At 40.9% G+C, this 18,796-nt stretch overlaps 1 protein-coding gene across 8 annotated transcripts in view; it reads right to left on the bottom strand.

Annotated features, from left to right (window-relative positions):
• ANKMY1 (ankyrin repeat and MYND domain containing 1) overlaps positions 1-18,796 on the bottom strand; it is a 41,518-nt gene that overhangs the window by 16,793 nt on the left and 5,929 nt on the right. For 6 of the 8 annotated variants that reach the window (XM_081192536.1, XM_081192535.1, XM_081192538.1 and 3 more), the window contains 10 exons: positions 17,112-17,424; positions 15,310-15,456; positions 13,646-14,115; positions 12,198-12,414; positions 11,723-11,887; positions 10,448-10,836; positions 7,620-7,791; positions 6,030-6,182; positions 4,498-4,644; positions 958-1,065 (listed from right to left, as the gene is read on the bottom strand). In XM_081192536.1, coding sequence (XP_081048662.1) covers positions 958-1,065; positions 4,498-4,644; positions 6,030-6,182; positions 7,620-7,791; positions 10,448-10,836; positions 11,723-11,887; positions 12,198-12,414; positions 13,646-14,115; positions 15,310-15,456; positions 17,112-17,424 — 2,281 coding nt within the window. Of the gene's footprint in view, positions 1-957; positions 1,066-4,497; positions 4,645-6,029; positions 6,183-7,619; positions 7,792-10,447; positions 10,837-11,722; positions 11,888-12,197; positions 12,415-13,645; positions 14,116-15,309; positions 15,457-16,442; positions 16,546-17,111; positions 17,425-18,796 lie in introns of those variants that run through there. The other 2 variants (XM_081192541.1, XM_081192542.1) reach the window with 2 other exon arrangements.

Here is an 18,796-nt window from a genome sequence, read left to right on the forward strand (position 1 = left end):
CATGAGGTTGGACTGGATGCCTTCTTAAGCATCTTCCAATTACAGTCATACCCTTGGAAGTCGAATGGAATCCTTTCCGGAAGTCCATTAGACTTCCAAAACATTCGGAAACCAAAGTGTGGCTTCCAATTGGCTGCAGGAAGCTCCTGCAGCCAATCAGAAGCTGCAGAAGTCCCGTCGGACATTCGAGTTCCAAAGAACGTTTGCAAACCGGAACACTCACTTCCAGGTTTGCGGCATTTGGGAGCCAAAACGTCCGAGTACCGAGGCATTCAGGATCCAAGGTACGACTGTATATGATTCTATGAGGCAGCTGCCCGCAGTGTGGTCAGAGTAGGGTGCTCTGCTAATTGAAGAATTTCTTCCCATTGTAAATAGCAGGCATGTTGTTTGGGGGGGGTGGATTCTGAGTGGGACCCCAGTGGGAACAAAAGTCTCGCCACCCTGCATAGCACATCCTGATGCGTGGCCTGTGGGGAGGGGCGCTTGTACCAGCCATGTGTTAAATTAAATAAATCAGCCACACAAGGCCAAACCGTGTGAATAAAATGAAATGTACTTTGGCCTTAAGTCACAGCCCTTTACCATTGTCCTCATTCCTCCAACCCAAATCCGATAATGTTTTTAATGGTAATATTGAAGTCTGCATCAATATACTAGCAAAACTATGAAACTGGGCAGGTTATAAAAGTGATTTATCGTTTGTGCTATAGGGATTTGTAACCTCCTAGAGCCCTGTAAGATTCTGACAAAGGTTAGAACTATATATAACTCAGTTATATAATATGCACATTTTCCCTTTTACAAGCTTCAAATAAGATTGATTAAAACTGTCCACTTGCAACTGATTACTGTTTAAATAAGAACTGGAATCATCCATCTGATGTGGCAACAATGTCCGCAGATTTTCTCAAAGAATAAATATGGAGGGAGGGGAGGGGAGGGAAGATAGCATACCTGATCATTTCCACTAGCTATAGCCAGAGAAAGAGGGGAGTGGCCACTCCACAAGACATTTGGATTTGCATTGTGTTCTAAAAGAAGACGAACAACTCTGCTTGCATTCTGGAAGAAGAAAATACAATTAAATATGATCAATAAAGAAGAAACTTTTTTTAACTTAAATAATGGATTGACTTTTTAAAACGTAAATTACGTATTTAAAATAAAATATGTTAAGTCAAAGACATGCCTGCATCTCTAATTGTGAAGTTAAAAACTAAGCTAATTTGACTGGGTATTTACCAACATGCATACTGATAAGTTTCAGTTCAGAATTACATAACAGAAGTTATGGATTTGATGCAACGAGTCCCAACAGTATAGAATTAAACCTACTCATATAGACATAAGAAAAAGTGGACCAAACTGCTATAAACAAAGAATGCCCACAATTACAGATAGTTAATTAGAGGGAAAGTTGGGTTATTGACTTTTTATTTACGTAACCGATGGCAGTAATACAAAACTGCCAAGTAAGAAATCTATGTCAATGAAGCAATCAGCTCCCAAAATGAGACAGCATATTGGGCACAACACAAATACAGCTGATTAAATAGGACCTTCCAGTTCTGTTAATCTACAGAAGACTCAATCATTAACTGTAATTAACAAATAAAAACCTTAATTGTTCAATGAGAAATCTCTAAATGCTTCAAATATGGTGCTCAAATGTATTTAACATTTCCCATTTTCTACCACATTACTATTATCACCTGCTGTCCTTCCAGCTGGCCTGAGGTCACAATCCATGCCCATTTACCTGAAAATAAGTCCGGCTGAACTCACAAGGACTTGTCCTCTTGAACCTATAGAGTTTACTATCTATTGTAATTTCAATGAGATAATGATTTCCCATCATATCTCTTTTCAACCACCACTCTATTCAAGCTCTCCAAAAGCAGATAGAAAATAGGAATGGAAATGGAGAGGAAAAGAGTGAGACTTAAGAAGTGTCAAAGCTATTCACATTTATTCAGGTCTAAAATTGGAAACTAGATTTTCCAAAAGCTTTCTCCCCAAATGTATAATTGCTTTCTGTACAGTTCTGGAACTGAGAGATCTTCGATTTGCTTTCATCTCAAAGGGAGTATTTTGCCCTCTAAAGTTGAAAATTCTATTAAAGCAGGCCATAAGCCCCAGAGTTTTTGTTATACAACAGATCCTATACAATAGGTTTGGATAAAAACAAAGATCTTCCTAAAACAAACAAACAAACAAACATAACAGTGACCACCAGGTGACAGAGAAGGGATCCAGAACAGGACTTCAGTGCTGAAGGAAAGCAGAAACAGCTCTTTCCCCCAGGCTGCTTTCTAGTTCATAAAATCATAGAATTGTAGAATTGAAAGAGACTCCGAGGGTCATCTAGTCCAACCGCTTGCAATGCAGAAATAAAATTAAATTTGAATAAAAGTTCAAATTGCATCCTGCACCCAAACTGTTCACCCCATGGGGGAGACATATAGGTCCCTCAGTGTGTTTGCCCTTGTAGGTCAAATAGCAGTTTTAGATATTCATTTAAATTAGGAAAATAGCCTGGGTGGAAAGGATTCACTGTTCTCCCTCTGTCAAACCTATTTGCCACAAACACATACACAAGTGCTATTAACTTTTTTAAAAATCCACAGGAGAGCCACCATTATGTAACTTCTATGTTAAATCTAGCTTGGTCCCGTCTCAGTTGCGGTCAGAAGTCTAGACAAGTGTTGTAACCAAAGCTAGATGATGCCTCCATTATAACAACATCATATTTGCACTTACTCTCTGTTCCAAGACTAGCTTAGATGGCTTAACCCTGCCATAGGTCCTGCCATTGTATGGCAATGCAGCAGAATAGGCAATGAGACCACCATTTGAAGGAGAGTAAGGGCAAGAAGAACCTCTAAAGCTGTTGCATGCTTTCAGCCCAATCCTAGGATTGCCTCTCACGCTACATAGGAACAGCAGATGCAGAACTGTCTCACAAATTTGCTATGCAAACTTCTTGTGTAATGTGAAAACAGAGCACATTGTATTTCTCCTTCTTCCTAAGAAAACCACTTATGTAAGCAGTTCTTAGACTGCAGCCAGCCAGCTAAAGGAACTGCCAGATTGGCTCTAGTTATAAACGACAGCCCATTTGTAGCTGGCTGGATAAGAATTTAACCAGTAATCTTTCATATCAGCTGTGCTAGTCCCTCCAAACTACAAAATAAATGCTATTTGGTTCTTAATGTTGAACTTTTACTTAAAGCAGTACTCAGGACTTTTCCCAAACTAGAAAGGCATGCTGCATTTTAATTTAATGAACTGCTAAGGGCCTCTAGCGGTCAAAGTTTGTGACTGCTCCATTGTTGTCCTCACCATAGTTCTGATATCCTGCCAAAAGCACAATATCCTGTCCCGATGTAATGAGTAGGAGAACTATCATTGCAGCAGAATGAATAGCAATCTGATGTTTATCTTTGCAGCGGGGGGGGGGGTAAATTGGGGAGACATGCAATGGAGACAGAGTAAGCAGCATTTAAACAACCAAATCAAATATTTTTATAAAGCAAAAAGGTCATTGAAACAATGAGAATGCCTAAGGGACGTTTATAGCACATATTTTGATTTGTAAATAACTATCTGAGTTCTTCAATATTAAGTGTTCCAGCAACTGGCCATCCAGATTAAAAATTATCTAAAACAACAACAACTTTTCAAAGGGTTACAAAATGGTTAAGGCAATGGTTAAGGCTGTTCAGTCAAGTCAGCCTGTGTGTGTTTAGGCATATACACAAACACATATCATCATCATCATCATCATCATCATCACATTTATATCCTACCATTCCACCAAGGAGCTCAAGGTACATGGTTCTCCGTCTCCCCATTTTATCCTCACAACAACCCTGTGAGGTAGATTAGGCTGAGAGACAGTGGCTGGACAAAGTTCAACCAGTGAGCTTCGTGGCTTAGTGGGGATTTGAACCCTGATCTCCGAGGTCCTTGTCCAACACTACACTCCAGTTGTAACTGAGTAATTACCATTCAAAACATGTAGATGCAAGCAAGCCTATTTGATCTGTGAGGTTTTGTTTCATGCTACAAAGGAAACCAGTTTTTTAACATTTGAAAAGAAAAAGTGGTATACTGAGTTGTATTTTCAGAATGTGTTTAATGATACATTTCTGTTATTTAAAATTTAAAACAATTTTAAAGTCTAACGAAAAGATAGTAAACGGTTTATGTGCAACCAATTCAGACTCCTGGTCAGCCAACAGCGATTGCAGATCTTTGCCCATATATACATACTAAGGATTAGTTTTAATATAGCAGGATGGGTGCATGAGCTACTGGACTTCAGGCTTTATTATCAGACCCTTCATTTCCATATGTTTGAAGTAGCTGGAAATATGTGATTCCTCCTTTTAAAACATAAATTTCTTACTAATGTAACACCTGAAGACTACACAAGTTAGTGAAGAAGAGCTTTCAGGTTGCAGAAGAAAGATTCCCACAGCTATCACTCACCTCATAATCATCTTCCCTCTCACATGCAATATGAAGAGGAGTCCTCCCACCTTCCTCTGGGATAATGGCACATTCTTTGTAGTAGTTTTTGGGTGGTCCCATTTCATTATTCATTTTAATCATAGATAAATTTTCAGTAAGCTCATTCTGCAGGTAGAAATGGGAAAGAAAATCACCAATGTAGAAGGCTGCAGGCACCTTAAAGAGACACACAGTCTGCTCCCCGGACTGAAACAGGAACTATCCTCCCTAAACTATGCCCAGTGGGAGTTCATAACCTGTTATGCAAAGTTCACTGCTTCTCTCAGAAACATTGCTCTTAAATTACAGATTTGAAAATAAGGGACCAGCAGCCAAAATAAGGGACCTGCAGCCTCACCTGTTCCAGGCACTCCAGTCTTCCTGTCCTCCTGCAGTCGGGTCAAACTCATGCTGAGTAGCTTCAAGAACACTGTCCAACCAACTTTGTAACCAGAGGTTCAACTGAATAGAACTGAATCACATGCACCACAAGGCCTATGCAGCCTCAGCTTAAGATGGCTCCCCAGCCTGGCTTTGCACTGCAAAGTTTGCAGCAGCACGTGCAACAAAATGGCGTCCAGCATTCAAAAAACCCCTCAGCTTGCATTAACTAGCCACGCACAAGGCATGCATGCTCCAACCCCTAGTCGTTCTTAGACTTCTTATTGGGTGAGCAACACAGCCAAGCAACACGGTTGGAGCCTCCCTCCTCCCTGGCCGGAAGGGAGGGAGGGAGAGGAGCTGCTTCCTTTGAAATTTAAGGGACATCATTTAAGGGACATTTAAGGGACATCCATCAATAAGGGACAGCAGCGGGACATGGCGCTGGAATAAGGGACTGTCCCTTCAAATAAGGGACACTTGCCAGCTATGCTCAGAAATCTGCACTTCTTAATTATTCTGAAAACACAGTTAAAAGGTATTTCTACATACTCTCTAGTCATGAGCTATACAGTGCTTATTAACATAGGCCTTTTACTGAGTCAGACCACTGGTTCATCTAGCCCTACATGGGGGGAAATTTGATTTTTAAGGGGGGCAATTCGAGAATGAGTTATTAATAGGCCTTTCAATAGGAGTTCACTTTTTGAATAAGAAGAATTATATGTCATGTGGGGGGCAATCAGGAGTTTAGATGCTTAGGTGGGTCATGGCCAAAAAACAAGTTTGGGAACCACTGATCTAACCCAGTGCCACCAGCGGACCTAGAAGATCTTGAGCTGAGATTTTCCCCAGCCCAGCTGACTGGGGTCCTTTTAGCTGCAGATGTTAGTAGGTTGCCTAAGAAGTTCAGGAAGAGAAAAGTAGAGCCACGCAGACTCAAGGCATTCTGTATACAGTATATTTGGAACTGCCCCCGCTCCCTGAATATATGTTGCTGTGACCGCATTTGCTACAACGTTTCTTTCTAAAAGTACTGTTTCAGGATAAATAGAACAGTTCTTAGGATACAAGTCAATTCCTTGCTCCTCTCCGGCATAAGTAACAAGGTTGGAATTAAATGGACATACCTTGTATGAAGTCCTATCAGGACCATATATATCATTCTCATCCTCTGCCCTTACGTTAGGATCTGTAGCTGAATGAAGTAGTGAGCTTGTTATTTCAACCCCTTCTTCACCAGGAAGAGCAGCAGCAATATGAAGAGGAGCTGTGCCTCCAAGCTAAAAAAAATTGCTATATTTAATATTAAATCATAAGTTACAGAACATCTCACTACTGTGTATTCCTACCATATTATGACAGTGAGCCATTCCAGCATTCAATGTCACCGCTAAAATTTCAGCTCAAATTGAAGACACCTAATTCCCAGGTAGCATAAATATCTGAGGAGTGTGTATCAAGAAGCAAAGTGCAGTCAGAAATAACTGCTAACTGCAGTCAGAAATACAATCACCCTCCAGTGGATGGAATGGTTAAGCTGCATGGTTGAAATTTAAAACCAGTCCAGGCAAGATGGGTTCATAAGAAAATATCTCTGTCCCTTAGAGCCCATGTTAAAGCAGCAAATCCACTCCTCTAGCTGGGCCCTTTCTGGGGGGAAGTTCCGTGCTGAAGTTCTGAAAAAACATGATGGTGCATCATCCTAGCACCAAGATCAACTGAGGATACAGTAGACTTGGTCCAAATCAACTCATATACAAGACACCCCAAAATTCCTATTAAGTTTCCATTATTACCAACATTCATTAAATTCCTCTAAAATCTCTCTATTCTAATGTCTAGAGATGGGAGCGAATTGTTACAATCAGTAAAAAATATTTTTCTTCTACACTGATAAAACTATAGGGTGGAACCCAGTGCTGCCTTCTCACTCGCAGAAAAGCTGAAGAACATCTTCTGATCCAGTAGAGGCATTTGCTAAGTAAGATGAGAGGAGGTAATTTTCTCCAATTTCCCCACTTCCTGCTGCAATCCTATGAACCCCCTGAAAATTTGTTCCAGAGGGTTGTGGAACAATACAGAACAGCCTGGAAGGTGATGCAGTGGGCTACAGGGTTAGTTGGGGTGTGTGTGAATGCCTCCCCACCTCTTCTGTTAGCAGGTAACTCAAAAGAATTTTAAAAACCCACTCTGCAATGTTAAGATTAGCATTAGCTTTCACTCATTAAGAATAACAGACTCACACAGGCCTACTATACAAGTTTACTCTGAAGTAATCCCCACTGTACTTGTAGGATTTCAGCTCAATAGATTTATCACATGAATCAGAGTAACAGAATAGTGTGCTGCAACACAAAAGGGTAGGCATGCCTCCTACGACTGGAGAAACAGAGATTTGACATTTATATCTGGCATGTGAGCTATATTTGATGTGGTGGGTCCCAAGTTCTGTACACTTGCATAAGACACCAAAACTCATACAAGAGCATTTATGCCAGGCATAGGCAAACTCTGGCCCTCCAGATGTTTGGGACTACAATTCCCATCATCCCTAGCTAACAGGACCAGTGGTCAGGGATGATGGGAATTGTAGTCCCAAACATCTGGAAGGCGGGAGTTTGCCTGTGCCTGATTTATGCCATCAGCCCAATCACTAACTTAAATTCTAGTCTCTCTTCTTTAATGAGAATTATCACACACAAATAAGGTTTCCCTACTCTGGTCGGAAGTCGTATATCAGTCCTTGCTCCAGCTTCTAAAAGAAATCTCACTGCATTTGGATCTGCGGCTTTAACAGCAAAGAAGAGGACATACATAGGGATTCTGCACATATTGGGATCTGCACCTCTCCTGAGCAGCAGCTTGATAGTAGCCAGTCTCTTTGCGTGTCTAAAAACCAGCAGAAAACAGAACCCCATTAATTGTTGAAAACTTTGATAAGTACAGTGTTGCTAAACCTTAAGGTGAGGGTGATAGAACTGTAGCTGTTCTGCAAGTGATGCAAACAGCTACAAATATATCATTGCTGTAATCTATCCCAGCCTTGCACCATCTCTGGCCTTCTCTTACCATGCAAAATAGCCAGATTTCTATTTGGCTGAGGCTTTTAAAATGCTAATAAATGCAATAATGTGCACAGCATAACTGCCCTCCCGACAATGACAAACACTCCCTAAGTTGCATGTTTTTGTCACTAGATAATTGAAGTATGCTTTGGCTACAGGTTGGATAAAAATCAATGCTTTTATTTAAATCGGATTTTTTAATTTTAAATTGGATTTTAAAAATAAAATGCTTTTGGAGGAAAAATATTTCTGAAAAATTGTAAAAACTACTCTGAAAATTTATTATTCCAAAAATGTAACCTTCATCTGGTTACAAATATTAATATTATACCAGCAAGAACGAGTCTTTCTGTAAAAAAATGATTTAAATCAAGTCTTACTGACTAGTGATTTAAATCGTGATTTAAACTGTGATTTAAATCAAATTGATTTAAATCAAATCCTATAAGTTCTGTGCACCCAGTGTTGTTTCTGCTAATGTTTCTTTTTTAATTCAACCCATAATTGGACTAATAAAAAACTGCAAACTCCAAACATAATCATTAGTCGCACTGCCTTCCAGTAAATAAGAAGGAAGCACAAGCGTTCCTTTCCCGTCTCCTGATAATTTTGCTGTCAGAGGGAACAAACACCTGAACTTCCTTCCCATTCACTGATGAGCAGAGAAGCTGGAGAAGGGGCCTCTACAAACATAGCAGCTTGCTTCGACATCTGCAGGTCTCTGGAATTCTGTGCAATACAGGACTGGAGGCTGGTTATAGCTGCTTTTTTGTCCACTAAAAGGACAAGGGGGCCTAGATGTTGTTCTGGAACCCTTATCTGAGCCAGGTTCAAAAAGAAGACTAGATAACAGAGTTTGCATGGATGGATCCATTATTGCAAGACATTTTACATAAATCAGGAACATAAAACCTCATCAAAATAACAGTTTGTGGGTTATTGGTGGCAATGCATATAAGAGCAGGGCACCTGGTGACCATCATTTACCAACAGGTGTTACTGGGCCCCTCCTAAAGGACTGGCACCTGTCCTTCAGTGCAGGGGCGAAGGAAGGTGACGTGACACCCATGGCAGGCGTCGCTACATAGGGCGCATGTGTGGTGTCACTACATACAACGCATGTGCCGTACGTAGTGATGTCGCACATGCGCTGTATAGCGGTTTGCCAGCGGCGCCGCTCCAGCGCCATACGGATGGTGCCGGGATCCTCTGCTTGCAGCTGGATCCTTCACATGTGAATGTGGTGGCACAATGGCTGCTCGCGCCACCACGAGCCCCCGCGGGGTGACCCCCAGGACTGGGTCCTTCTGCCGCTGCTTCTCTGCTTCCAGATTTCTCTGCAGCGGCCAGCGCTGAGTGAGGGAAGGCCGACAAGGAGCGAGCTGCGTGGCTCCGGAGCAATGTCCGCGTTCCCCAGTGGCAGCAGAGTGTCGTGGCTGTGCTCACCGCCTGGAGCGGCTCTTGCCACAGCTCTGGGCTGGGAGCCACTGCCAGGGCTGCAGATCCGCCTGCGCTCTGTGGAGCAGACGCTGGTGCCGCTCGTGGCGCAGGTAGCAAGCTACTCGCGGTCGGTGGGTCTGTCCTTTCTGCTGGGATCCCCTCTCCCTGCTTTCCTCCTCACCCCCCCCCCATCCTGATTTTATACAAATGCAATCCGGAGCCGCTCTGAATTGGGGCTGCCTCCTCCAGGGTGGGCTTTGTGCCAGTTTCTACTTTCGCCCGCTGCTTAGCCATCGCTTTCCCGGGTAGAGTTTTAAGGTGTTGGGGGTTTGGTGGTGGTGGTTTTTTGGAGGGAGGGTGTTTGCATAAAGCATGCTGAAGCCGCCGGGAGATGCATGCCTTGCCTACAAAAACCCTCCCAATTTGATTAACTCGCCGCCGCCACCTTCACCCATTTTGCCTCCCAGCCAAGAAACTGCAGGAAGCGCGAGGAGGAAACCTTTTGGAATCCCAGCCCGGCCTTTCTTGTGTTTTGCTTTGTGTTTTCTGCTTTCCTGTGGCCCACTTTACACTGGGTAACAGATTGCAGCCTGGTCTATTGCTTTCATTTTATGGATCAATGGTCTCGTTAGATAGTAAAATTCATGTTAAATTGCTGTTTTAGGGGTTGTTTTTAAAAGTCTGGAACGGATTAATCCATTTTGCATTACTTTCTATGGGAACGTGTGTGTTGGTTTAAGAACGCTTTGGTTTAAGAACGGACTTCCGGAATGGATTAAGTTCGTAAACCAAGGCACCATTGTATGCCATCACTCAATACCAATGCAGCAAGCAAACTGCACCACTTCAGATCATTTTTCAGAGGTACCATATGATGCCTTCCAACCTTCCTTCAGATAAACTCTTCACTGCAAAATCACGGAAGGTATACACAGAAGCTATCCATACTGAGCAGAGCCCAACTGAGACCACCCTAGCGGCAATATTAGTGTGGTCACTGGCTTCAGCAGGCTGCCCTGTGTTCTTCTATAGTCACTTACTCTGTTATTGATGCTGCCATTCTTCCCAGAGTGCCTTCCTGCTGAACGAGTCCTTCGCAGTCAGCGAAGTATGGCACTTTTAACATGTGTTCACTAAGAGCAGCTGCACCACGCTGCATGGCTTCTACCGAAACCTGAATCTTGAAGTTGTAAATGCCACAATTTGTCTCAGAGCTCTTTTCTACAGCGCTGCTCTCCGATTCCTCAGATGACTTAGCATACGTGCCACGTTCTGACTTTTCGGCAGAGCTCGGCAGTGCTTCTGGTGATGCAGGGCTGCCAGAAGAGGATCCTTTCAATTCTGTACTCGGCTGAGATGGTTGAGAGGACTCCGACTGCGAAAATGGCATAGATCCTGGAGATATTTCTTCTGGCATTTCTTCCATCGCCTATATCAAGCAAAAAAACAACAACAAAAAAACAGGGGGGGGGTAATTATTTCCAAAACCAGATTGCTGCACCCCAACATAAAAAACTGCATTGTTAACATACACAGACAAATCCATACCATTAGGTTGTCAAAGAAAACAGCGAAAAAGTTGACATATGTTACTCTTCTAAAGAATTTTACAGAAAGAATTTGTCAAATACACAACATATCTCTTATTAGTTTCATTTATACATCAACTTTCTTCCATGAAATTCAAAGTAGTATACAAATGCTCCAGCTCTACTCAGAACTGTCTAACTTCAGCAAGTCTGCTGCATTACATGCCTTTGGACTATGTTTTAGAGTTTAGACTCACTTCATTATGAATGGCTACTTGTAAGGGACAAATATATCCAGTTGTCGTAAGTGGCAAGGACTGCTATTCAGCTCTTTCACAGATACAAATGAGTTTGCTCCTATACACACAACAGACAGGAGGGGCAAAATGTCCAATAAGAGAGATTTCAAACCTTATTTTTTATCATTGTTAATAAATGTCAGGACTTCAAAATGTGTATTGTTTGTACTTGAATCCTCTTCATGAGCAACCCTACATAGTACACATTACAATAGACTACTCTAGAAGCACAATGCCATACAAGTTAACACATCATGACCCAACATCTTCTTTAAGATCACAACCCTGGAGCAATTCATTTCACTACACCTCATCATCTCTGGACTGCAATGCAAAGAAGGCTTCAGGCCGTTCTGCCTTGCAGCTTTGAGAGAGTAGTTAGGTTATTTCTAGTAAATGAAATTAATTTGGATCAACAGTAAAAGAAGAAACTATTAGGCATTTCACTGAACCGTATTTCAGACTTACAGATTTATGATGGACTGACCTCTCTTCGAGAGAAGTTCCTTTCAGCAATGTTGGGCTGAAATGATTCTTCTGGGAAATAATGAATAACACACATAGAAAGAGCTGATAATCCTTCATCACTACATTTATTCACATCAGCCCCATTATCAAGAAGAAGGTTGATGATGTCATCATGGTAATTCATCTGCACAAGAAAACTATTTAGGTTATTTTCATACAAAATTAATACAATTTTCAGAAGCCTACTTATTTTTACTTTGAAAAAATTGAGTTTGACATTGTGGGTTTGTTGGAGGTAAATATATACTACAGGTAAGGTTTCATATTCCCAAATTGGGGATTTTCCCTTAACTTTCTGTTCATATTCACAACTGCTACTCATAGCTATTACGGTACATTTAAAAAGAGGAATTATGTCACAGCATGGAAGACAAAATAAAACCAAGCCTATTTTGCCTTAACAGAGTATAACATAGTAAGATATGGAGTCTCACAGCAGCAGCAGCAAGGGCAGTATATCCATGTACATCTGCTATATCTGGGGAGGCCAGGTTGTCCATCAGAATCTCATCAACTCTATTATAGTTTCCTTCGGCTGCCTTCTTAATCAGCTCTTCACCAGCAAGTTCTTTGGGACCTTTCTCTCCAAAGCCATTCCGGTAGCCTTCCAAAATGAAATTAACATCCCAGTCCATGTCCTTCTGGTAATGCCTAAAAATGAACAAAAAAAATTGAAAAGGCTAGATAGACTATTTAAGTATTTCTATTCTCATCAGTTCTGACCTTCCAAAAAACTACTTGAAGTGATGGGATGGACATTTTCCCTTTCCTCACCTGTGTATACATATCACTGGCCTAGCTTCTCACTGAGGTGAGAAACCTGTATCTTGGCTGTACTACCTCAGACCGCAAATATATGTGCATGTGTGGTGAGGTATTGTAGGACCGAATGCTCTCCCATACAAAAATATTCCCTCTGTATACAAAACTAGGTTGCTGTTGTGACTATTATTAGACAAGTAGGAGGGTTTTCAATTTAGCCTTCTCCCCAATATGACAGAAAACTATGTGGAGGGCTTTTTTTTGTCTTATATGAAAAGCAATCAGTCATGTAAGCATCCATGTTTAGTCTGAAGTGGCATGTCCCCGGCACAGGCTAACCCTCCCTGCAGTAGCTAGGCTTCTGCTACTCCCTTCTTGCAACAGCTCCTCAGGCAGTTTGATAAAGAGAACCAGGGTCACACCACACAAAGACCATGAATTCCATGCAGAGGGCCTTCTCGGTAGTGACACCTGCCCAGTGGAAGACCCTCCCATCAGATGTCAAGGAAATAAACAACTATCTGACTTTTAGAAGACATCTGAAGGCAGCCCTGTATCAGGAAATGTTTAATGTCTGATGTTTTACCATTTTTTATATGCCCTGTAAGCCACCTAGAGTGGCTGGGAAAAGCCAGCCAGATGGGTGGGGTAAAAATAATAAAATTTGTTGTTGTTGTTGTTGTTCCAGTGATTTCCAACTTGCACATGTCCCTTTCCATGTCCCTCCTTTCAATCCCCCCCAAGGAAATGGTAAAAGGACTATTAGGGGATGGAAGAGAAAGGTTTGATAAAAGGGAGACCAGATTGGCTCAAGGCCACCCCAACCAACTCCCACACTCCTAAAAAACTAGTAGTGCCCAACAAGCAGTGCCACCAATAATAACAAGGGAAAGGAAATGAATGCAACAATGAATGTGCATGGACCTTTTGACATGTGTTGGGGCTTCGTTGCAATTCAGCAACGATTGACATGACTACAGCAAAAGTGGTATAAATTTTAAAGTCACACAAGCTGAACTGCACCCAGTTGAAAAGAAGAAACAGCAGGAAGAAATGGGACTTCAGCAGCACCATCAAATGTATGGCTATCATCTAGTCTTTTTTTCACGTTACCACTTACCTATATCTATAGATGTGTTTCTGCATCCTGACCAAGAAAGGGGTTATATTGGTTATAGGCCATAGTTTTTCATAAGCCAACCGTTTCTTTTCCTTAAAATACTGGCAATCAAAGTCTTTCAGGAAGGTCTTTGTATGAGGAAGATTATCCGCATCAATTGAGTATATGTACAGGTTTTCAGGCAATGTGTAGCTATCATCATCTAAAAGAAGACGCTTGTAGTGGTAGAAAAATGGGTCCTTCTCCTCATTCAGATCCCAAAACGTATGCGTATCCTCTGAAATATACTCTCTGCTGGTCTCAGCATCAAAATAGACACTAAGTTCTGGGAAATCCGCAAGAGTGAAATATCCAGGTATTTCCGTACATAGTTTAATTATATGATTTCGATGCCACAATCCAATGTCTTGACTATCATCTGGATGGGTTTCAATTCCTGGTCCAAACCGCTCATCACCCTTGTAAAGCCCCTTTCGGCAGGAAAAAACGAGAACAGAAGATGCAAGAGAGAACCACAAACAGAATTCACACAGTTTAATTCAACTTGCAATAATCTCACCAAAAACCATTAGCGGCATGATCCTGTCAAGTGCCTAAAAACATTCTTACCCATTCTTTTACCAGCAGGATTTGGATTAATTTTATTATTAGCACTGATTTTTTCTGAAAAGCAATGCTTGAAACAAAAAAGGTAGGATCCATGAAAAAGATGCAGAAATTAAGACTGTATCTGATTTTACATCATCATTATTATTGCTTATTAAATTTGTATACTGCCCTTTGCCCGCAGGTTTCATGCAATCTTGTGTTATTTGATTTATTAGACATATACAGTGGTGCCCCGCAAGATGAATGCCTCGCAAGATGAAAAATTCGCTAGACGAAAGGGTTTTTCGGTTTTTGCGTTGCTTCGCTAGACGATTTTCCCTATGGGCTTGCTTCGCAAGACAAAAACGTATTGCGAGTTTGTTCGCTTTTTTCTTAAAGCCACTTGAAGAGGTGCAGTTGCAACGGACCATGCTTCACAAGACGAAAAACATCGCAAGACGAAAAGACTCGCAGAATGAATTAATTTCGTCTTGCGAGGCACCACTGTATTGCTTTATACTAAAAAATCTTAAAGGGATTATATATATTATATAATAATATAGTAACAGTTATAAACACACACTTTAATCAGAATTCAAGCACCAGATTTTTTAGTGAATTCCAAGAGCTGAAATTCTACATCCGCTCCTCTACCTAGGTACATCTGGCATAGACCCCTTAAGTATGCACGGGGGGGGGGGGAGAATCTCCTTAGTAAACTGCTTCAGAGCGCTTTTTGAAATATACTTTTCCATTTTAGTTTGCTTTTATACACAAAAGTTTGCAAAATCCACACCTTATCCAGCTGCTATTACCTGGTATCTATCACTTCCTTACACATTTTCTAAATTCTGTGCAAACTGATTACAGTTCTCAGATAGAAGCAATATGTCATACGTTGCTTTTTTTGTTGCGCACAGGACACTAACTAGCTTTGAGGTGCATTCATTTTCTAATTCATTATCAAATTTGTACTAACTCTGAAACATTCAAACATAGAAGTTTTCTGCAATTACTTGAACTTCACATCATACCTATCAAACAGCACTATGATAATTAGAAATACTTTTTATTACCTGAAATTTTCTTCCATCATTAAATTCCATGACACCGTAGCCTTCTTTACGGCTAAGATAAAATGACCCTATAAATTTGGAGCCATCAGGCCAGAAGTAAACCCCTTTGCCATGACGTTGATCTTTATAAAACTGCCCCACATATCTCTGCAATAAAACAGAAAGAAAGTTAGGGGAGAGCAGGTGAAGTACGGTGGCCAGTTACAACCGACTGCAAGTATGTATCACAGCACTCTCATGAAGAATATTATGGAAAGAAATAAAAGAAGGATTTAACTAATATTTTCAATACAGTTTATGCATGGTAGCATTCATTTCCAAGTCAGGGAGGCTTATTCCACTTGGCTTCATCCTGAGGAAATGACTGCACAGAAACATATTGAGAATTGCAACATTTAATAAAAATGGAATATATGGAGGATAAAAGTTCAAACAAAGTTAGTATCCCTGTTCAATCCAGGATTTACAGTCTTGGAAAATTTCATTAGTATCAGATTTATTAGGGTGAATTACTTTCATTTCAAATCAGAAAAACTGGGTAAGAGTATACACTCAACTATGACAGAGATATACTTATTAAATTTTGCCGTAGCAAGTATTACTGAGTGTAAACAAGGAAGTCATAGTGATCTACTTAACAAAAGGAATAAACAGAACACATGACATTTTATTTGAAAGCAGCAGACCTGAACTATTTACTAATCTACACATTTGTGACTATAGGAAGACCGCAACTTGCACACATTTAACTTGTGCGTATTCAGCTTTACATGTATGGCTAAATAAATAAATAAATAGGAAGGGGGCAGAAAGGAGGTAGGGTTCCAGGAAAAATGACTTTGGAACTGGCATCTGCCACTGATCCCAGTGGGTTTTGACTATACACAATTTTGGCTGTAGGCATGATCCCTGGAACGTAACCCCCGTGTAAGATGTGGACCTACTGTATTCTATAGCTATACTCTTGTGGTTGCAAGTAGCAGCAAGAACAAACCACTGTAGCAGCTAGGTCATCTGGAAGCCAGGAGAATGACTTGTATTTTTAAAAAAATAACTATCTTCCCCTTGTGTTTTCTGTGCTGCCTTGTGATAGTACATACAGTATTTTAATTAAACAAACATGAATTACTCACAAAAATGATAACTGCATCTAAATACATTAGAAAGGGTCTGGAAACCAAGCCTTATGAGGAACAGTAGAGGGAACTGGGTATGTTTAGCCTGGAAAAGAGGAGACTGAGAAGAAATTATAACCATCTTCAAACTGTGCATAGCTTGGCATTAGATGCTGGTCGAACTATGTATCTTATTTATTGAACATTTACCGTTTAGACTTGAAACTAACACGACTAAGCCTGCTTCCAATAGTACATTTTGCGAACCACAGTTAAAATGTTAGACTATAGACTGCAGTTGCACCTAATAGCAAGTTTTAGTAATAAACAAGAAATTAAGATTTTATTAAAGCTGTTATTTCCTATGGAAAAGAAGTCACACTGCCTTTCAAGGTGCATGCATGTTTTAGGATGCAATCCTAACCTTGTCTATTTAGAAATAAATCCTACTGATTCCAATGAGGCTTACATCCAGGAAAACAGAATAAGGCTTGCATAAACTAATGGGATTTACATCTACGTAAAAATGCCTATATCATGCTATTAAACAAACATTAAACAGATAGGATTCCGATATAAAAACTTACCTTGGCTAGTTTTGTTTATTATCGTCATTATATATAAGAATAGCAATGTTTTTAGATGCAAGAACATACATTGCAACATTTTAATATTAAGCCGGTTTACCTCACCATTGTCCCACGCAAATTCTCCATACCCAAGTTTTAGATCCAATGCAAATTCTCCTCTATAGCGAGAACCATCAGGCCACTCTTGTACACCAACTTTAGTTTCAATCTTGTTGTTGTTCATGTCTTCTTCGCAATATAAATATTGCGGTTCGCTTTCTTCCTCATAATCTTCAGCCTCTTCTTCTTCCTCTTCTTCCTCTTCTTCATCACCATCATAATCAAGTGCAGATTCTGGCTCAAGCTCAGTTTCATCTTCCACTTCAACATCCCTTGACATGCCACGTCTTCTCTTTTTTTTGGGTTTCACTCTGAAATCATTATTAGAAATTATTATTAGAAAGAGTCGCCAATGTTAAATTACCAAACTGAGGACACAGAACATTAATCAACCAAAGACCTGGTGAAAGAGATACGTTTTCGCCCAGAGCCTAAAGATATGTAAAGGTGGTACCAGTTGAGCCTCCCTGCAGAGAGCATTCCACAAACAGGGAGCCACCGCAAAAAAGGCCCGCTCTCATGTGGCCATCTGCACACCTCTTGATGATGAAGGAGGCACACAAAGGAGGGCCTCAGATGATGAACACAGGGTCAATATTGCACCTCTGAAAGGTTTTTAGTCTGTCTGAGGCTTACAACCATTTCAAAAAGAAATAATGTTAAGATAATTTTAAGAAAGTGTGCATCCTAGTAATTTAACGAAATACGCGGGTGGCACTGTGGGTTAAACCACAGAGCCTAGGACTTGCCGATCAGGTCGGCAGTTCAAATCCCTGCAACGGGGTGAGCTCCCATTGCCCTGCTCCTGCCAACCTAGCAGTTCGAAAGCACGTCAAAGTGCAAGTAGATAAATAGGTATCGCTCTGGCGGGAAGGTAAATGGCATTTCTGTGTGTTGCTCTGGTTCGCCAGAAGCGGCTTAGTCATGCTGGCCACATGACCCGGAAGCTGTACGCTGGCTCCCTCGGCCAATAAAGTGAGATGAGCGCCGCAACCCCAGAGTCGGTCACGACTGGACCTAATGGTCAGGGGTCCCTTTACCTTTACATATCTATGAGAATGTTTAATACAAACAGCCATACCCCAGCAACCAAATGAAAAGAGCCAGCACTTAATGCAGAATCTAGTGACTATATCTAGATGCCTGACTCTTTAGAAAGATCATGTCTGCCCTTTGCCACCCATCAAACTCAAGTGGTACATAAGAGAGTTCACCCTACAGAAGAAAATTCCCCATACCGATACCACCTTTACTATTTCATGGCACTTAAATCACGTAAAATATGTCAAGTATTTCCCATACAGAGAAACAAACACAAACATTCTCCGCCCCCCACCCCATCTATCTACAATATGTTCCCCTAAAGAGATTGGCCGGGGCTGCCAGAGAAACCTGTTAATTACGATAGACAGATAAATCAATGTGCTTGTATATGGCACACCACACTCCAGTGATTTTGGTTTTACCTGTCACAATATTTTTTAAAAGTTTACAGTACATTAAGCATCTCACTTCAAGCCTCAGGGGTAGTTCTGAATAAAACTTTTCAGTACCCCTTGCACAGGTGCATTCTTCATCTGCCATAGGCAACATTAGTATGCTCCTGATTCTGACTCTAAACAAACACTGAGGACACATTTTATGCACTGTGGGAAGCAACCATCGTAAATCAATGTACTTTAT

This window comes from Podarcis bocagei, assembly GCF_964188305.1.
Source record: "Podarcis bocagei genome assembly, chromosome: 4".
In the NCBI taxonomy this organism is placed as follows: domain Eukaryota; kingdom Metazoa; phylum Chordata; class Lepidosauria; order Squamata; family Lacertidae; genus Podarcis; species Podarcis bocagei.